At 52.3% G+C, this 19,555-nt stretch overlaps 1 protein-coding gene across 5 annotated transcripts in view; it reads left to right on the plus strand.

Annotated features, from left to right (window-relative positions):
- The window catches only part of CUEDC1 (CUE domain containing 1), a 75,659-nt gene that overhangs the window by 40,223 nt on the left and 15,881 nt on the right, over positions 1-19,555 (plus strand). For all 5 annotated transcript variants that reach the window (XM_088802138.1, XM_088802140.1, XM_088802137.1 and 2 more), the window contains exon 2: positions 15,976-16,606. In XM_088802138.1, the coding sequence (XP_088658264.1) occupies positions 16,271-16,606 (336 nt within the window). In that variant the 5' untranslated portion in view covers positions 15,976-16,270. The remainder of the gene's footprint in view (positions 1-15,975; positions 16,607-19,555) is intronic.

A 19,555-nucleotide genomic window follows, 5' to 3' on the forward strand; every position in this document is an offset into this window, starting at 1 on the left:
CTCTGCGTCTTGGCCTTGGCCGCTTGACTCTGTTTATTGCTTCCTGTCCCTGAAAGCTCTTTACAAACAGAGAAGCTTTGAGGGGGGTAAGTTAGACCTGGTGGGTGGCCTGTCCCTGCCATGTGGAGAGAAAGGGCAACTTCCCTAAACAGGCCGCCACTGCAGCCCGCCCACCAGGACTCCCCTCCCAGCCCCCAGAGCCTAAGGAAGGTGGGAAGGAGGGGTGGTTCCAGAGTGTGAGAGGAACCCCCAGAGGAGGGAGATCCCACAGAGAGCTGTTTACTTTGAAACTGACAAAAGACCAGGGTCCCATTTCTCCCAGTTTCCTCAAGGGCCTGGAGGTTAAGCTCTAATGAGGTGCAGGAGGGGAGCAGAGTGAAATCTTAGCCTCTGACTGACCCCTGCAAGGTGGGGAGGGGAGCAGGGCCCAGTCCCTTGGATGTAGGGACAGTCCTGGTTCCAAGGACCTGTGGGGCTTGCTCAAAGCCTGTTTTATTCTTGTTGTTTGTATTGCATTTTTAAAAAAAACAGATTTTTCCTTGTCAACTGACTTTTCTCCCTGACAGTCGCCCCGGACACAGTGATTCAGGGCCACAGGGATACCTGGGATGGCTGTTTGCTGTTCTTGCCTTGCATCTGGGAGACGTGGGGGACACGTGACACCTGCAGGGTTGGAAGAGGGATGCCATCTCTTGAGAAGGCGGGTGTAGGAAGGCAGTCTTCCCAGAGCTAGGGCTGCCCTTCCCAGCTGGATGTAAGGGGGGCGTTGCTCATCTCTGGGACCTGGGGCTCCCACCATGGTTGTGGTCCCATGGCTTGAGTTCCCACCATCCCTCTGCGGTCCTTCTGCTTCCTTCCTGTACTTGGCTTCCCTGACTTGGTAGACGATTAATCACCGAGCCAGATGTACCCGTTGTTGGAAGGCCTCTTTGATTTGAAAAGCAGTGGAGTTGGGTTGGCCCAGACTCTGCGTGGATCCGCCAGGTGTGAGGGCCACAGGTTTGCCGGTGTTTTCCCTCAGGGGCCGCTTAAGTCGACTTCCATGTGGGACCTGTGTCTGTCTGAACCTGTGCCTTTGATTGTACAATTCTGAGCCTGCCCCACCTTCCCAGCTCCTTCCTGAAAGTGAAATGCTACAGTCCTTGCTCAAGAACAAAGGGCCCAAGCTCAGCCTTGCATGTTAATGATTTTCAAGTGTGGCCACTTCCTCCTGCCAGGCCTTGACTCACTCAGGCTGCTGCCCAGTGTGGTTGGGATGGAAACAAACTTGATGAGAGCCCAGACTGGGACAGGGAGGCCCTGCTGGGGTGGGAATGGGAGCCTGGAGAGCTCCCTTCCAGGTCTGGGATGGCTGCGGCGCCGAGGAGACGTGTGGTGGTACTGAGCTGGGGGCACCCACTTTTCCATCTCCCTGCTGCTGGGCCTACTCTACACAGCTGCTTCTCTTCTGCTGGGTGCCTGGCGGTGGGACCATTGCCAGGCTGACCCCATGTTCCCAGTCCTTCGGGAGCCCCTCTTTCTCTCTTTGCCCCCGGCACAGCTGCAGTGGCTCACCACTCTAAGTGGGGTGACAGTGCGGTGAGTGGTTGGGAGTGTGGGATTTAGGGTAGAATCCTGACTCTACTACTTTCTGGCTGTGAGACCTTGGGCAAGTTATTTAATTCCTTTGTGCTTCAATGTCCTCATCTGCAAAATAACACTTCCTACCTTGCGGTTCTGTTGTGAGGGTGCCAGATAGGTAAAGTGCCTCGCATACTGCCAGGGAGAGTCCCCTGCTGCGGGGTACATGCCCACCCTAGAGCCAGGCTGAATGGAAAAGGCTTGTGGATGCTCCCTCAGCACTGTAAACTGTTAAGTGCTGTGCACACGAAAATCACACTCATTTGGAGCAGTGAATATGCTCAGCGTGTGGAAATTATCTGTTCTGGGATTCTTAAAAGACAAGGATCAGCAGACCCTGGGTACAATTCACAGAGGTTTCCCACTGTCCTTCCTCTTTGGTTATTTTGCCCACGTGTGCACACACACGTTCACCATACACAAAGGTACGGTAGCATGAATCTGAACTCACCCCATGTCCATCGGCTGTGGGTCTGATAACCCTCACACTCCACACTCAAGGATTCATAGACCTTGAAGGATGAGTGAGTCATATTTGCCACTAGCAAGCAATGCTTGAGCACTAGCTGAATACATGGTGCCAAGGAACTGAGAAATGTCTGGCTGCTTTTGGAAGGTCCCAGCTACTGCTGGGTGGCTGCTTTCCATGCTGTCACCTCATAGCCCTTAAGTCTGGATAACCTTGTAATCCATCTGTACAAACAGGCTGGGACCATTCCAGCTACATCCTCTATCCGACCCGCCCGTCGTGCCCATTGTGTGATGGGAGGAAGGTACAGAGTCCACACAGCCCAGGCTGGTTGCTTCCCTGTAAGACACAGAGCGGGATGAGTTTGGGCTTGTGGGGTGACTTGGCAGTGCCTTTGTTTGATGGCTGTTGACTGAGCTCAGGTGTGGGACCCAATGTTTACAGAATCTGGTTGGCTTAGTTTGGAATGAAGAAAATAGATATTTAGGGGGGCAGGGAGGTGTCATGGATAATCCAAAAGGCATTTGTTTAGGGCCTAGAGCCAGAGGTACGGTATTTTTGCAGATCTCCCTAAATCAAACAGATAGGAACTCTTTTTAACATGTGCCTACAACGTACCTTGGCTGCTACAGAGACTGAACAGTCTGTGAAACTCAGTTCATAGCATCTGGGGACTCAGGTAAGACTCAGAGGAAGTCAGGGGTAAAAGGGCTCTTGGAGATCATATAGTCTTCCGTGCCCATTTTTCAGATGGGAACCTGAAGGTCCAGGAGGTAAAATGACTTGCCCAAGGTCACTTGGCTGGTTCATGATGGAGCTGAAACAAGAATCCAGGGTTTCAAACAGCATCACTCTGTAAGATAATGGTCCTCATACTTTACTGGGCTCAGACTGACTCAGACTGACCTGGGGAGTTTGTTGATATGCAGATTCCCTGGCCATATCCCTAGAGATTCTGATTTAATAGTGGGACGGAGAATATGTGTTCTTAGCAGACACCTCAGAGGAGTCTGATGAAGTCTCACCACCCTCTGAGATGCCGTGCTATAGTGCAAAAAGCATTTGCTTCTTAGACGGATAGAGAAGTACATTTTTATTTCCCAAAGAGCAGCTTGGTAGCCATGGGGGAAACAGGCAGAGGTACAAACGGCTTGGGAGGTGAGAGCGTGTGGGGTTAAAACACTTGCAAGTTTTAAAACACTTGCAAGTAACTGGTGTGTGAGGAGACTTGACAAGTACACTGGTCTCTGCCTTGAATGGCCATGTAGTTCAGACGTGGTGCAATCCTGGACAGCCTCTAGGTCACACATGACTCAGTGTTGCTACCAGTAAAATGGCTCTGATAAAAGTAGAAGGTAATCATCTACAATATTAGATTATTGTGAAGATTAACTGACGTCATGCCCCAGTAATACTGCCTAGCTGTCAGTAAGTGGCAGGTTCTTTGATTACACATAATTGCTGGATTGGGGGAGCTGGAGAGGGCAGGCTTCTGTTTAATGTCTCTATAGAATGGACTTCTGCTGCGGATTTCATTTGTGGAAAGGGGTCTGGTTCTATAGCTGAAGAAAGGGTACAGGTCCTTCCAGCCCTGGAGGGCTGGGATATAGCCACCTCCTTCTGCAGAGGCGTCATCATGGTTTAATATCTCATACAGTAATTGGTGCCTTTCTCTGATCTCAATCCATCCACCACCCCCACCTGTGTCCCTGCATCCCTGGGAGGTTTCAGTGATGGGAAAGGTCCGACTTGGGACTACGTAGGGAATTTCTCTCCATTTTCTAGAGCTGTAGGCTGCAGCCCCCTGTAGGCAAAGAAAGCTAGTTATGGGAACCCCCCCCCCCAGGAGCTCCTGCGCCCTCCCCCTGACTGTCACATTTGAGGGCCAGGCCCTTCTCTGCACTCCTTTCCAGGAGCTGGTCTTGCAGGCAACCAGGAAGCTGGTATCTTGGCCAGGGTGTGCCACTTCTGGCCAGTTTTGCTGCAAATCAGATCAGCCCAACCTCACTGTCACTGCACCAGACACTGTAAAAATCATTCTGGGCAAAGGTGGGGAAAAGATAGGGATTCCGGGCCACATTTGGCTCTGCCATCAGTGTAGTGAAGGGAGTGGCTTGCAGGGTGGGCTATGGGAGGGTAAGGGTGCTGTTAGTGCACCCTAGTGTGTGTTTAGGAGAGTATGGCTGTAATTTTAAAAACACAGCTTCAGAGTTGGATGGAAAGAGAAGTGGATTGAGTTCCTGGGCTGGATGGGAGAGTTCAGGAAAAATCCTAAGAAGGTGTCTGTGTCCTGTGGCTGGGGGCCTGAGACGAGCATGTGGCACGGTGTGAGTGAATGGGTTTGAGTGAGCTGGTGCTTGTGGCACACACAGGCACATGCGCTGTTTTGGAGTATGCTAGTGTGTGCGCCTGCACCAGGAGAGAGCGCTGGCCCAGGAGTCTGGAGATCCGGGTTCAAATCCCAGTTCTGTGGCTATTGAGTTCTGTGACCTTTGGCAACATGCACCATCTGGAAGTGAGAACATGAGATTTCTTCCTGCCTTCCCAACTGTGATATCTCCAGAGGGCATGTGTGGGCACGTGGGTATGTAGAGGTGAGGTCATGTGGATGAGTGAGGGCCTCCGGTGGGGAGGGGAGAGCTGGCAGCTAGCCTCTGGACGCCTCAGTTGTGATTGTGGAAGGGAAGCTTTGCTGCTACACAAGCCAGGAAGGGACAGAGGCGAGGAGGAGGGACTAGCCTGTGGTTGGGAGTAGCTGGGCTGGTAAGTGGCTCTAAATAATCCCATCTGCTGTCTGGGGTGGGCCCTTCTCGCTGGGGTGGAATTTCTGATGGCGTTCTGGCTGCCCAAGGGTGTCCTGGCTGCACACGCAGATGGCCCTACCAGCCACAGCTGCCGCCTGCTCTTTTGAAGCTCAGGGCCAACCACTCACTGTCGAAGCCTCTGCTCCCAGCCCTGCGCTTGCATTCCTCACCGGCCAGAGGCCGCACTTCTGAGAAGGCCACTCGCCCGTGTGCCTGTGCTCCCCGCTGCACAGGGCCCAGGGAGCCTCTCCCTGAGAAGGCAGGCCCCTATCAAACCACCCCGTACCCCGCAGCCCCCAGCAGAGTGGGAGGCCTGGCAACCCAGGGCCAGTGTAGTATTCCAGTCACTTCTCCTCTGCTAGGAAGCTTCTCAAGGCACAGAGTGTAGGCAGGAATGGGGCTGTTGGGCCAGCTCTCTGCTCCACTTAGAGGCCCCAGAACCCCCCCAGCCTGAGGTCCCAGAGACCCCTGAGGAGAGGCCTTTGTGCTAAACATGCTTCCCCTTCAGGGCTGGACTGAAGATCATAACCTCAGGCCGGACCCCTGGGCCTGGCTGGAGACTCAGCCCCTGAGAGCTGCATGGCCTTAGGGCTTGCTAACAGCTGCCCCTCACTGAGACCGTCTGGGTGGGGAGCTGGTGTGTGCCCATCATGTGAGGCCCCCGCAGGAGCCGATTTGAGGAGGTGTAGGTATCCCGTTCTACAGATGAGGACACTCACTTGAAGATGGTCCCCCCACCCTCACACACATCCTGGGGATCAGGATGGAAGCTGAGCTTGGCCCTGAGCTAAAACCCCACCTTAAAACTGTGCTCTATGGCTTCTTATCCCAGATTCAGCCTCAGTAAAAACCAACTTGTGGTTTCCTCTCCACTAGGAGCTTCCTGGCCAGACCTGACCCTGCTCTGCCCTCATGGGCCCTGCACGCTGTAGTCTGACCTCCAAAAGAGCTGTGGCCCCGGACATCACCTTGCCCACTGGGCCTTATTCTCCCTGGCAGCCCCACCAGGAGGTGGGCAGGTCCCTGGCCATGAGGGAGCAAGGAAGCACCACTGGAGAAGTGGTACCTCGTTCCCACTGAGGCAGGAGTGAAGATGGCTTCTAAAATAGTCGAGGCAGGAAGGATTGAGTTGGGATTCTAAGGATTTACAAAAGTTTCAAACCCCTGGAGGCCCTAGGGTTCACTTTCTTTTCTTAAGATTTCTTTTTCTGTCATCATTCAGGGTTTTTTGTTGTTGTTTTTTTAATTTTTTAATTGGGGAATATTAGAGAACAGTGTGTTTTTTCAAGGCCCATCAGCTCCAAGTTGTTGTCCTTCAATCTAGTTGTGATCTAGTTGTGGAGGGCGCAGCTCAGCTCCAAGTCCAGTCGCTATTTTCAATCTTAGTTGCAGGGGGCACAGCCCACCATCCCATGTGGGAATTGAACCCGCAACCTTGTTGTTGAGAGCTTGTGCTCTAACCAACTGAGCCATCCAGCTGCCCTTCCGGAAGCTCAGTGGCAGCTCGTTGTCTTCAATCTAGTTGTGGAGGGCGCAGCTCACTGGCTATGTGGGAATCTACCAGCAGTCCTGTTGTTACATAAGAGCTTGCGCTCTAACCAACTGAGCCATCCGGCTGTCTCTGTCTGTTTTTTAATTAGAGAGACAGTATAAGGTGGAGATTAAGAAGAGCATGGACTCTGAGACAGACTGTTAGAATTCAAATTTTGGCTCTGTCACTGACTGTGTGACCCTACATGAGATATTTAAACTCTGTGAGCCTTAGTTTCCTTTTCTGTACAGAGAGAATAATAATTGCTTTACTGTGGGGCTTTGATGAGATAATATATGCCGAGTGCTTGAAAAGTGCACAGCACATAGAAAGTGCCCATAGATATGGGCTGTGATTATTATTAAAAAGTAATTCATGTCCATTGTAGATAATGTACATAAACAAAAAGAACATTAAAAAAAAAAACCACTGACAAGACTGACATTTGGTATTCTTTATAGGTTATTTGCTTATTTTATTTTTAAATGAATAAATGAACATGAAGCAAAATTTGAGATACACAAGGATTGACGGAGAAGTTTCCCTGCTCTGTCCCGTATGACCTAATTCTTCCCAGTAACAACCAATATTATCAGTTTCTTACGAATCCTTTCGGAGTCGTCTCTCTGGTTCTCTCTCTGTTTCTCCCTCTTCATACGTACAGACATACACATACCACAATGTGCAGTAGTATACAGGCATGTATTATTGTACCTCACAGATGTTGTGGTTTTTACAAATTGACGGAGAAATCTCCCCCAGCAAACAGATTACAACACTGTTGCGATGCTCACTGTTTTACGGTGGTCCAGAACCGAACCCACACTCTCTCCGAGGTCTGCCTGTAGTGATGATACTCGGGTTTCATGCCTTGCGCTGTTCCCCGTAGCCCTAAGTCTTGGGCATAGAGACATACAGAGATGCCTCATTTTTGTTTACTGTTGTAGAGTATTCCATTATATATATTATACGAATTCCATAGAAATGGAATTAGGATTAATGGGTGGGTGCAAAGTATGTGTTAGTGTGGGGGGTAAGGGGTAGGAGTTGGGACCTCTGTTCCCTGGACCCTCGTCTGCTCACCCCGAGCACCCCTCCCTAATCTTGGTTCCTTGGCCTGGATTCCCGGGGCATACTCAGATACTAAGTTAAATATTGAATGTGGCGTTGTTGACTGACCACCTGTGTCAGGGGCCCGGAGACATCTCCTGTGGCTGTCCAGACTTCAGGGCTCAGCCCCAGACCATGCAGGCTCCGCCTGTGGAGGGGCCCTCCGCCTCACTGCCTGAAGGAGAGGCCCAGGTAGGAACAGCTGGATCCTCTTTCCCAAGAGGCTGGACTTGGGCCAGTATGAGCTCATGCCTGGAGCCAGCCCAGCTTCACTGCCATGTACCTGAGCTCAGTGGCCTCCTTCTCCCAGTTTGAGCCATTGCACTCAGTCCCAGGTACAAACACATTCACGCCAGCCCAGAGCGCGCCCCCAGAGCTGTGGCTCCCAGCTGGGACAGTGGGGAGCAGTTCCACTCCATCCACTAAGGTTTGATCTCCTCCCAAGCACCTGGGTTGAGTGTCTTGGCTGAGCTTGTGGTGTTTGTTGATGGACAGAGGGATTGTTGTGGAAATAGTCCCAACCAGTTCAGGTAGAGGTGGAAAACAGTTGGTTGCCCTGGCAACTTGATAACCTTGGTGGGGTGGGGAGAAGGTTTTTGTAAGGAAACTGCCAGGGTTCTGTCTTTCCTTCCAGATGAGGCTTTGCCTGAAGACTCCTCCCTTTTGCTCTTGCTCCCTGACATGAGCACGCACCCCCAGCCTCCCCAGGGACTCTGCCCCATTAGGACTCAATGCAATTCACAGTTACTGAGTTCTTGCTGAGACGCTGTGCTCAGCTCCAGGGAATACAGAGGGGGGTCAAACCCAGGGACTTAGTGTCACATCTGGAACCAGACTTCCTGGGCTCAATTGTCAGCTTGGCCACTTAGCTGTGTGGCCTTGAACAAGTTGCTCGCCTCATTTTTCTATACAAAGTGGAAATAGCAGCGGTAATATGAACCTCATAGGGCTGTAGAGAGGGTGAAAGGAGGTAACATGGATAAGGGCCTTGGAATCGTGGTTGGCACGTCAAGAAGCAGGCAATAGTGTTATGTTATCATTATTCCTATTGTTACCATTATCTACCAAGATGAGCCAAACAAATGTCATGGTACTCGTACCTGAGGCGCTTCATCTTGGATCTTTTCAGCTGGAAGGCAGAGTTGGCTTCTTGACGGTGCTTTTTATGGCAGCCAAACCTGATATTTGGGCCTCAGGAGCAGAGGTGAACAATGGTGTCCTTAGGACTGAGGCTCTGGGGGCAATCCTTCCACAGCGGAGGGACCTTATTAACTTCCTTTGAAACCTTTTGTCCTAGTCCTTGCTTAACAGCCCCCATAGGCTACAGGCTACAGAAGTTGAGGTGAGAGAAAAATTAAGACAGAAAATGTCCCCCCCCTTTTTTCTTCTACAGATGGGTAAAAGACTTTTTGGGGGAGAGGGTTTTTTTTTCTTTCTGCCCCAGCCTCAGAGTAGACCAAATGATGGGGGATGGCCCAGAGAGGTAAGTGGCTAACTCAAGGTCACACAGCAGGGCATGCCAGAGCTGAGTTTGTCTCTTTCTCTCTCCTCCTCCTCTTAGGTCCAGCCACGCCTCCTTTCCCCAATGGCTGTACCCAAGGGTCCTCTCTGCTTTCCTAATCCCAGTCCCCCCTGCTCCGGGGGTGGGCACAGGTGGGCTGCCCAGGAGCTCCAGGCACCTAGGGAATGAGGCTGGCTTTGTTGCATCCCCAGCAGCTGGTTTGGGTTTCCATTAAGCCATTTCCAAGCGTTGGGGCAGGAGCAGGAGGCTCGGCATTTAAAGGTCACCCGGCTTTTGAAGCTGCAGTGACATTAATAGCTTGGGAAGAAAACAAGCCTGTGCAGGGGCAGGAGGACAAGGCGCCTCTGTCAGTACTGTCCCCTCCTCCAGCCCTCTGGAAGCTCACACATATACACACACACTTACACACTTGTACACACACACGCACAGACACACACAGACGCTGAGAGCTTCTCTCTGTCTCTTGTCCCACTCGCCCTGCATTTCTCTCCCTTTTGGGGCCTCTCCAGCTCAGAAGCCAAGAAACTAAGCAGACGTCCCTGCACCCCGCCCCCACCGTGTCTGAGGTGACAATTGGACAAGGATGCAGCTGCCCTGGGCTCAGCAGCCTCTCCATTAACACTGCCATTACCCACTTGAGGTCTCCCCAGGACTTAACCGTGGTTACACAAGCGTCCCAGGGGTCATATGACCTCATTCTGGCCCTGCTGCTTTCTGCAGCCTGGATTCCTGATGAGACAAAGTTAGCCCAGGCCTCCTCTTCTCATACGGGAAATGAAAGGGCTGGCAAGTGGGTTGTGTCTTGCTCACCAGTTCTAATCACTTGGTAGTGGCTTGCTCAGAGCGCTGTGTTGAAAAGAGTTCTGAGACTGTATAGGCTCCACAGGACAATAATACCTGGATGGATTAGTGATGTCTGCCAAGGACATGGGATATAAATTGATGGCCAGTGTGCCTTGTATTTCCTACCTCGGGAATAAATTATTTTGAAACTCTTGAATCTTGGTTTTTAAGACCCCCGGTCCTTTCCTTTTTAGTCAGTCCGAGGATGGGGTGGGGCAGATTCTTGTGTTGAGAGAGAAGCTGCTGTTTGCCCTTTCCCTGGGAGCAGCCATGGCCTGAGCCCTGGGACACCACCTAGTGGCCTGGCATGGTGGTGCCACTGGGCTGGGCCCAGATCTTAGATAAGTGACAACTAGTCCCTCTGCTGGCCATGATCAAAGCAATTGTAGATGGATCACAAGATCCGATCCCTAGGGATTTTCAGAGAAGGAAGCCAGGGGTGTGTGGAGACAGAGCTGGCCTTGGGTGGTCCCACCCACTTCCAGAAGAATAAGGGGTGGGCAGGGAAGTGTTGGCAATTGAGACTTCAAGCCTCACACCTTCCTAACTCCCACCTTTCAGAGGTGGATCCTGGTCCTCATGGGAGTGCAATGTCAAGTCAGATTTTGAAGAGGGTCGACCTCCTACCTCCTGGAGCTGGCGCTGGCGTGGACAAGGGACCAGCCTGACATCAGTCTGTGGGCCAAGGAGGAGGCCCTCAGGCCAGGCGACAGAAGGCTCACGGAACCTTAACCACGTCACTCGACTGCCTTGGCCTTAGTAGCTTCATCTGTGAAGTGGGATAGTAATGCGTGCCCTTATGTAAATGATAGTTTTGTTGCGAGGACTAAGTGAGAACATAGAGGAGAAAGGGCTTTGGAAACGAAAAAGCCCCTACCCCTATGCTATGAAGCCGGTGGAGGAAGAGAATGGAAGACAATCCAGTTATTGTGCTCCTGAGTCTCCCCTTCTTTACTTACCCACCTAAGAAATACCTGTGACGGAGCAGGTACTGGTTAAGGGATGCACAGCAAATAAAGCAACGACCTTGCCCTCATGGAGCTTACATTTGAACGGGGACTATGGTCAATGACAATTAAGTATATAATCTCGCTAATGGTCTATTTCATAAGGATAAAGGGTTAGAGAACACTAGCAGATGGGGTGGGTGGTGTTGCCTTTCTGATAAGGTACCAGAAGGAATGGAGGGAGGCAGCCATGTAGATATTTAGGAGAACATGGAAAGCAGTAGAAAGAGTAAGTTCAGAGGCCCCTGGATGGGAGCATGCAAGGCTTGTTGGCGGAGTAGCAAGGATCCAGGGTGGCCAGTGTGAGTGAGGGGAGGGGAAAGCATGAGGGTCTGTGCATGTGTGTGTGTGTGCGCGTGCGTGGCTTGACGGCGAAGTCAGAGATGTGGTGCAGGCAGGACCATGTGGGGCCTGGTGGGCTATGATGAGGCTCTGGGTTGTGTTCTGAGGACACGGGGCCACTGAGGGGTTTGATGCAGAGGCATGACATGACCACCATGATGAGGAGTCTGTAGGGAAGCAGTGGGGGAGCTAGGCAGGTGTGGTAACAGTGGAGGTCGACGAGGGGCCCGATTCTGGACTCATTTTGAAGACAGGGGAGACTGTCTTCTGCATATGGAGAGTAAGAATGTGAGCACCCAAGGGCGACTGACTCCCAAGTGTTTGATCTGAGCCCCATGGAATTGCCATCAGCAGAGATGGAGAAGGCCAGGAGGTGTAGGTTGGGGTCAGAAGAAATCAGGAATGCAGCTGACGTGTTATGTTGGAGCTGGTATTGGACATCCAAGTGGAGGCAGCAGGTCAGATATGCAAGTGGGGAGTTAGAAGGGTGTATCCCCAGAAGGCCTCCGGGCGAGAGAAATTTGGAAGACAGTATTCAGTGTACAGATGGTATTTAAAGCCGTGGGACTGGATAAGATCGCTCAGGGTGTGAGCGTACTCCAGGAAAAGGGCCAAGGCCTGTGTCTGACATCACACCAACCTGTCTAATTGGGTGCTTACTATGCTCCAGGCACCCTTAGAAGTTTAATCACAACACCCCTGCCAGGTCAGCATTATCCTTATTTTTACAAACAGGAAGCTGAGGTTCAGGGAAGTGAAATAATTTCTCCAAGTCACACCATCTCCTAGGCCCAGTCAGAGTAGGAACCGAGGACTCTGGCTCCTCCTGGGCTCTCACACCCCCCACGTGGGCCCTACCTGGCCCTGCTGGAGACGGACGAGGAAGACTTTGGGCAAGGTCAAGAGAACAACACCAGGGCAGCGTGCCCACCTCTCTGGGCCAGGAGGGAGTGACTCAGGCCTTGGCTGTCTCCTCAGGCTTGGAGTGAAGGTTTGCCGCCCCCTGCCAGGCCTGGATTCCTTTACAAGGAAGTAGAAGGCCTGGTTCCCTGGGACCTGGGGGAGGACAGGTGTGGAGTTTCTGCTTCCCAATCCCCAGGTCACTCACAACTCTGAGTTCAGGAGAGCCTCTGAGTCAGCCTCCAAGACTTATAACAGACTCAGCGGGTTTGCTTCACTTCCTTCTTCAGAAACCAGTCAGGGGTTATCTCCCTGTTTCCCAGCCAGTGTCCAGCAGCTGGGGTTCAGAGAGGTGAAGTGGTTTCCCCAAGGTCACAGAGACAGTTCTGGGGCAGAGCCAACAGACACGCCTCCCCCGCTCCCTTCCTCAGTGCTGTCTGGGTCACATTTCCTCTGCTGGAATGTCAGCCAGGCTGTGCCCGGTCTCTTGAGCCTGGGGCACACATGGCTGCATTTCTGAGGCTCCTTGGCTCTTAGCCCTGCAAGCCTGACTTGGCGTTTTTGGCCTTTAGGTAGTAGGTTCCTAATTCTGGCCTCCCTATATACTGGCTGTGTAACTTTGCACAAGTTACCTAACATCTCTGAACTGGTTTCCACAGCTATGAAATGGAGACGATGACATTTATCTCTGGAGTTGTAATAAGGATTAAATGTGAAAGTGCCTGGCACAGCTCGTAAACCTAAGTCTCCTGCCTTAATTCTTTCATGTGTCATAAATTGATTTTCATTTGAGCCGTGCTGGTTACAAGACAGGCAGCCTGGGACATTTGACTCTGACCCTGAACAGTCTTTCTCCCTGCTCCCAGCCACGCTAGCCACACCTCAGCCCTGGCTTCAGATTGCACTTGAGTTTAGTGAGCGAGGAGGGGGATGGTCCTCTGTGAGGTGGGGGGTCTCAGAGTCCCACTTGGTGTTAATTACCGGCAGCCTGGTTTGGGGGTCTGAATCTTTGCAGCGTCCCGTGAAAATGGATTTCTGTACTTCAAACACTATTTCCCTTTGCTGTTTCTGAGCCACTTTCTCCTCATCCACAGAACCACCCTTTGATAGAAAAGTCTGGGCTTTGCCACTACTGGCTCTGTATCCTTGGGCAACTCCCTCTTAGTCTTAGGTTTAATCTCTTCATCTGTAATGTGGAGCAGGGTTTGGGGCTGGCTTAGAGTTCTCAGCCGTTTCCATGTCACAGCACACACACAAAATACTATTTTTCAAGGTTTTGCACCTGGGGTAAATGGAAGAGGCTTCTTCCAGTATCCCCTTCCAGAGGTTGACATCCACTTGGTAGGGAAGGATTCTATTAGAATCCCCCCGCCCCATCCACTCCAGGTAGCAGTGTGGCCAGTATACCGATTACTCCTGCATCCTCACCAGCTTTCCGGGGCAGTGGCAACAACTGTCACACAGCTAACCATGTTTCAGTCACTGGGCTGAGGATTTTTTGTTGACTTCCATTGAAGCTCCATACATATAGATGAGGGCACTGGGCACAAAAAGAGAGGAGACTTGTGTAAGGCCCCACAGCCAGGGAGTGACAGAGCAGGAATTGCAGCCTAGGCCTGAACCAGTGCACTTACTGTAAATAGTAAACATGTGAGAGTGACTCTTGGAGGCTTCCTGATACTCAGAGGAGCCCAGAGCCTGAGGGACTATTCCAGAGGGCTAGTAATGAGGAAAATGTGAGGCCCACCATTTTCCTTTTCCCTCCGCCAAAGGTGGGTCAGGTCCTGGCTTCTTTCTCTAAGGGACTGCCCTTGGTGAAGTGAGAGCAGGGTCCCTCCATCTCTCTTATTAAATTACTTGAGAGGCAGGATGATGGTGGCTTTATTCCCAAAAACATTAGCACGAGGCACTGATCCCTATGTGTGACGAAATCAGGTGGCAGCCCAGGGCACTGGCTTCTGGGGCTTCCTGGCTCTAAGGCCCTTGTTAGAGGCCTCAAGGCAAGTCTCCAGAGCCCAGGACAAAGGCAGTCACCAGGGTGGAGCCCCATCTTGGAGGGCATTCTGGAAGTCAAAGCAGCATCTTCCAACCTTCCAGTGTGTTGGTGGTGGGAGGTGTGGGTGCAGGGAGTTGGGGTGTCTAAAGCCAGCTGTGGGAGGCCATCTCATACTTGGCTGCCTTCCTGTGTTCATTCTCATAACAAAATTCTTGGCCTGATCATTTGAGGCCACTCTTCTGTGTCTCCTGGTGAAATGGCTTTGGTCTTTCTGGGCTGTGACTTGCTCATCTGGTAAGTGATGGGGAGGAGGAGGTTGAATAATAAATCATGCCTTACCAGCCAACAGAATACTACGTGGGCACGAAAAATGACGCAGTAGATCTGTATGTCCTGACCTGGGAAGATGGCTATAATAAAGTATTAAGTGGAAAATACAAGATGCAAAATAGAATTTATGGTTTGATCACATTTCAGTAAGACAAATTCATACATATGGTAGTATATGCATAGCAAAAGTATCGAGGTGTAGCTATACCAGTGTTCACCAGTTTTCTTCGGGAGTGGGAGGGGATTGTAATTCTGTAACATCACTGTCAGGGGGCTGCATGGAGGCCATGTGCTTCTAGTTTTCCATTCTTGAATACAGCCTACCTCCCTGGGACTAGGCACACACCTACCCAGCAAGGCCCAGAACATGAGGCCTGGATAACTTCCACATCCCTCCAAAGAAGTAGAGGTTTGGAGGAGGTTAGAATCTCAGCATGTTGGCTGTGGAAAGCACTGGGGGACAGTATGAGGTCCCATTTTCCTGTGAGGGGACTAACCTAACGAGACAGACAGAATGGGTAGTGATGGGTCTTCTGACCCCAGGGCGAGGGAGGGCCACTGCACCTTCCTCACCCCCGTGGTCTTATCTTCCTTACATCATCAGTTATTTGACTTTTGAAATTACAGCAAGGAAGATCAGCACGTTGATTTGCTCACACAAACGTTACTGTATCAGCTGTTAAGATTATAACACAAGCCTAGAAAAGGGAAAACAGGTTTGCACCTGTTTCATCAAACTTAAGAATATCTTTTGATAGAACAGTCCCTTAAACTAAAGCTGCCACTTTTCTATAATTAGTAAAATTACTGTAAAACTTGGGATAAGTACGAGACAGTCAGAACTTGATGATTTTAGACAACTCAATTGACTGCACTAACAGAAATGTGACCTTGGCAGTGATTTACCTGCCTGCGTCTGAGTGGGCTGGTTGGTGTTCTGTCACAGATTTAATGGAGTTCTGTACAAATTGGATGCCATGATGGTGGGACCATGATGTTGGGATTGTGGTGTGGGAAGATGAGGAAAGCAAGAACCGGATGGGGATGGAGACCAGAGGGGCAGGACATCACCTATACAGAGCCCCTCCTACCCCAATGAGATCCTCAAGCATCCTTTGCAGTGTGTGTAGTGGTGGAGACCAGTGGCTCAGGGGCCATAGTCCTGGGTTCAAATTCCGGCCCTGCCACTTCCCTAGCGTTTATGCCTGAGTTTTCCCATCTCCACAAGGGGACACTAGCACCTACCTCATAAGTGTGTCTGAGTTAGCCAACACAGAACGCTTAGGATGGTGCCTGGCACAGAGTAGGCCCTTGCCAACTGGTATAGCTCTCCTGTGTTAGTGAAGAACTATGGCTGTTTAATTATTGCAGCTGGAGAGGAAGCAGAAGGAAGCAGTTCTCCCGTGGCCGTGGCAGGAGTCACCCTAATTTCCTCAGCCATCACCCTGATGAGCTCCAGTTTGTTGCGTGCTGCCCCTGACTCTGTCTCCCTCGGTTTCAGGTGCGACCTCCGTGGAGCCGGCCCCAGGATGCTCCGTGGGTGTGGATGACCAGCCGTCCAGCCCCCCACGGCCCAGGCCCGGATGCCGCCGCCCCTCGAGGACCGCTCCCCGAGGGCCGCCGGTGGCCCAGCGCCTTAGTCTCCTGACTGGTCTGGTCCCCGCCTGGCCGCCCAGGGGCCGGGGGAAGCACGGGAATAGCTTCCCGAGCCCGCCGAGTGAGCGGCGACGGCGCAGGGACCCGGGGGAAGGGGCTCGGCGCCGGCGGGCAGCACTTTCGCCCAGCGGCTCGGCAAAATGACCAGCCTGTTCCGCCGGAGCAGCGGGGGCAGCGCCGGGGGCGGCTCCGCCGGGGCGCGCGGGGCCGGGGGCAGCACGGCGGCGGCTGCCTCGCAGGAGCTCAACAACAGCCGGCCGGCCCGCCAGGTGCGCCGCCTCGAGTTCAACCAGGCCATGGACGACTTCAAGACCATGTTCCCCAACATGGATTACGACATCATCGAGTGCGTTCTGCGCGCCAACAGCGGCGCAGTGGACGCCACCATCGACCAGCTGCTGCAGATGAACCTGGAGGGGAGTGGCGGCAGTGTCTACGAGGACAGCTCTGATTCCGAGGACAGCATTCCCCCAGAGGTAGGGGCGAGGCCCTGGTAATTCACCAGGAGCTCCAGCGCTCTTTGACCTTAGAGGACTTGGATTATACCCCTGTCTGTGTTCTAACTAGCGAGCAGTCTTATTTTTCCTAAGGAAACCGTACCCAAGTCGGTCAGTGGCCTTGTTTTATGGGCAGGAATCATGCAGTCGTTCAACAAGCACCAAGCATCTACTCAGTGGTTTGCCAGTCATGGTACTAGGCCCTGGGGCAGGGGTCATCAGAATCAAAGAACTATTAAAAATGCAGACACCTGGGCCCCATCTAACATAGTGAATGCCAATCCAAACTGGAGCCCTCTGGTCTATATTTTTCAAAGAAAGGCTACTCTTGAAACTCTGGGTACTTCCCAGGGCCAAGTCAGACAAAATTTCTGCCCTCACAGAGCTCACAGTTCAGTGGGGACTGGGGGCAAGAGTCAGACCATGACAGCCTGGAGTCGTAAGTGCTATGATGGTAGAAACGGAAGGAGGAGAGGAGGGGATGGCTTCCCAGAGAGGGGATGGCTTCCCAGAGAGGGGACGGCTAACCTGAGACTTGAAGGAAGAGTGGAGAGTGAGGGAAAGGGTGTGCGGCAGAGGGAACAGCTTGGGCAAAGGCTCAGAGGTGAAATAGAGCCTGAGTCGCTAGGGAACTGACAGCAGGACCATCTGACAGGATCCTAGAATGGATGGAGAGCAGGAGGTTGACAAGGCCTTACTGCTGAGACAGAGTGGGGCTGAGTCGCTAGAGCAGAGGGAGCCATGGAAGAGGGGTGACATCAGACTTCCTCTGACTGAGGCATGATGAAGGTGGTAATGAGCGATAGATACCCAAGCCGCTCTCTTCTCACTCCAGGGGGGTGGATGGGGGAGATGTTATCAACCCGCTGCATCAAGACCCACCTGCTGGGCATGGCCAGTCCTCCCTGCTACCAGCCAAGAGTTCAGTACATGTTTGGCACCTCAGCCCCTCAGGGCCTACAGTACTGGATGCAGAACAGGCACACAGAGTCTTTCAGTGAGAAGGTCACTGCCCGCAGGGGCATGTGGCACATGCAGCCGTGGACAATACGGAAGGATCCAGTGGGTGGGATTTGACTCTGCTCTTCATTGAGTCCCAGCCTATGCCAGGCACCATCCTTGTGCTTTAGATGTATCATCTCTTGTAATCGTCACAAACTTTGTGAGGTGCCATTATTATTACCCTCATTGACCTAAGCCCAGATATGGCCTCAGAGTCCTACTCAACTCAGCCCTTGCAGGCAGCCACTGTCCGTCAGTCAGTGTCATCCCACAGGCTGAAGCCCACTTGCTCTCCCTCCTTGGGATTTCTCTCCCCAGGCGGAGGAGAAGCTCTGTGGGCAATGACCTCTGGCTCATCCTTGTGTCACCTGTAGCATCTGGGAAAGTCCTGGTACATAGTAGGCATTCAGGGAATGTTGTTGAATGCATAAATGTTGCTGCTGTCTTTACGCAGCTTTCTTCAGTCTCTTTCCCCAGGAGACCACTCCTTTGACCTGCTTGGATTAGAAAGTGGAGGGAGTATTGGAAAACCCAGATTGTCTTTGTGAAAAGGAGGGGTGAGTGTATGTATGAGAGAGAGAGAGCGAGAGCAAGAGTGAGAGAGAGCAGATACATCTTTTAAATGTGAGCTGGAAGGAAAGTTCTCTGCAAACTCTTACCTGCCTACAGTCTCATTTGTTCTGACAGTCTGGCAGGTAGGATACTATTTCCTCCTTTGTCCACAGCACCCACAGCTCTGTGAACCCCTGCAAGCCTTCAACATCCCCTCGATAGGCCCGCACTGTGTGTGCTTCTGTTTTTCTAAGAATCATGCTTTCCAGATTGAGCCCCTCCCCAGCACCCCTCTTCAGCTGTTTCCCCAACCCCCCACCTTTGGAGCTCTGCCTGGGCCCATAGGCAGGCAGTTCCTGAGCCAGCGGAAAGTGCTTCGGAAAATTTATGAGCAGCAGCTGGAATGACAATAACTGCTGACTGGAAAAAGCCCCCTCTCTGGGGACTGATGGATGGTGGGCTGGCCTGAGGGGTAGCCTTGCCACAGAGAAACATCTTTTGTCAGATAAATGGCCAGACCCTGGCCCCCAGAGCACCTGGCAGACATTCATCACCCACACTGAATTAAGCCAGGAGGCCGCAGAGCCGAAAACTTCAGCACCTTTAGAGCCAGAAGAACAACCTCATTGTGGCTGGTGGGGTTGTGGGGAGAGAGGCAGGGGGAGGCCAGAAACATGGCTGGGGTTACTCTCCCTGGAGACGGGATCAGCCTTTCCGGAGCGTGCCTGGCCCAACGCCTGCCTCCTTGGCGTTTCCTCATTCTGCTCCAGGAGCTTCTGATGAACGTCTGGTTCTTGCCGCGCAGGAGGTACTGAGGCGCAGGAGCAGCTGAGAGGCAAGGGGCCCTCCGAGGCAGTCGTGGAGGCCTGAGCTCCCTGCGTCTGGGGGGCCAGCTGCTAGGCCAGTCATGGGAAGCCCCAAGCAGCTTCCTTCTGGGAACAGTTCCCACTAAGCTCTCCCCTCCTCACCCATCTCATTCAGACCAACCTCAGAGGGGACAGACGACCAGCCACTGAGGGAGGAGAGGCTCAGCCTCCAGGAGTTGGCCTAAAGGCCCCCGCCTGGAGTCCTGTCCCTCGGAGCAGTGGGGTCTAGGGAGTGGGGGCTGGAGGACAGCGCCGGCATGGTCTCTGGTTGTGCCAGGTAGTTGCTGAGCCACTTCCTGCGCCAGGTACTGGAGGTTGACTGGTGAATAGGAATGGAGCTCACAGTATTCTTTCTCTCTCTCTTTTTTCTTGTGGAAATTTGGGGTAGGCAGAACAGTGGCCCGCAAAGCAGCTACATTCTTTTTCTTCAAAAGCATCTGTTTAAATACTTTCCGCCTCAAAGGAAAGAACGTTAGTACATTCCAGGGCGGGAGGCCTCCTTGGGTCA

This window comes from Rhinolophus sinicus, chromosome 12 (assembly GCF_057876585.1).
Source record: "Rhinolophus sinicus isolate RSI-liver-muscle chromosome 12, RSI-T2T, whole genome shotgun sequence".
NCBI lineage: Eukaryota > Metazoa > Chordata > Mammalia > Chiroptera > Rhinolophidae > Rhinolophus > Rhinolophus sinicus.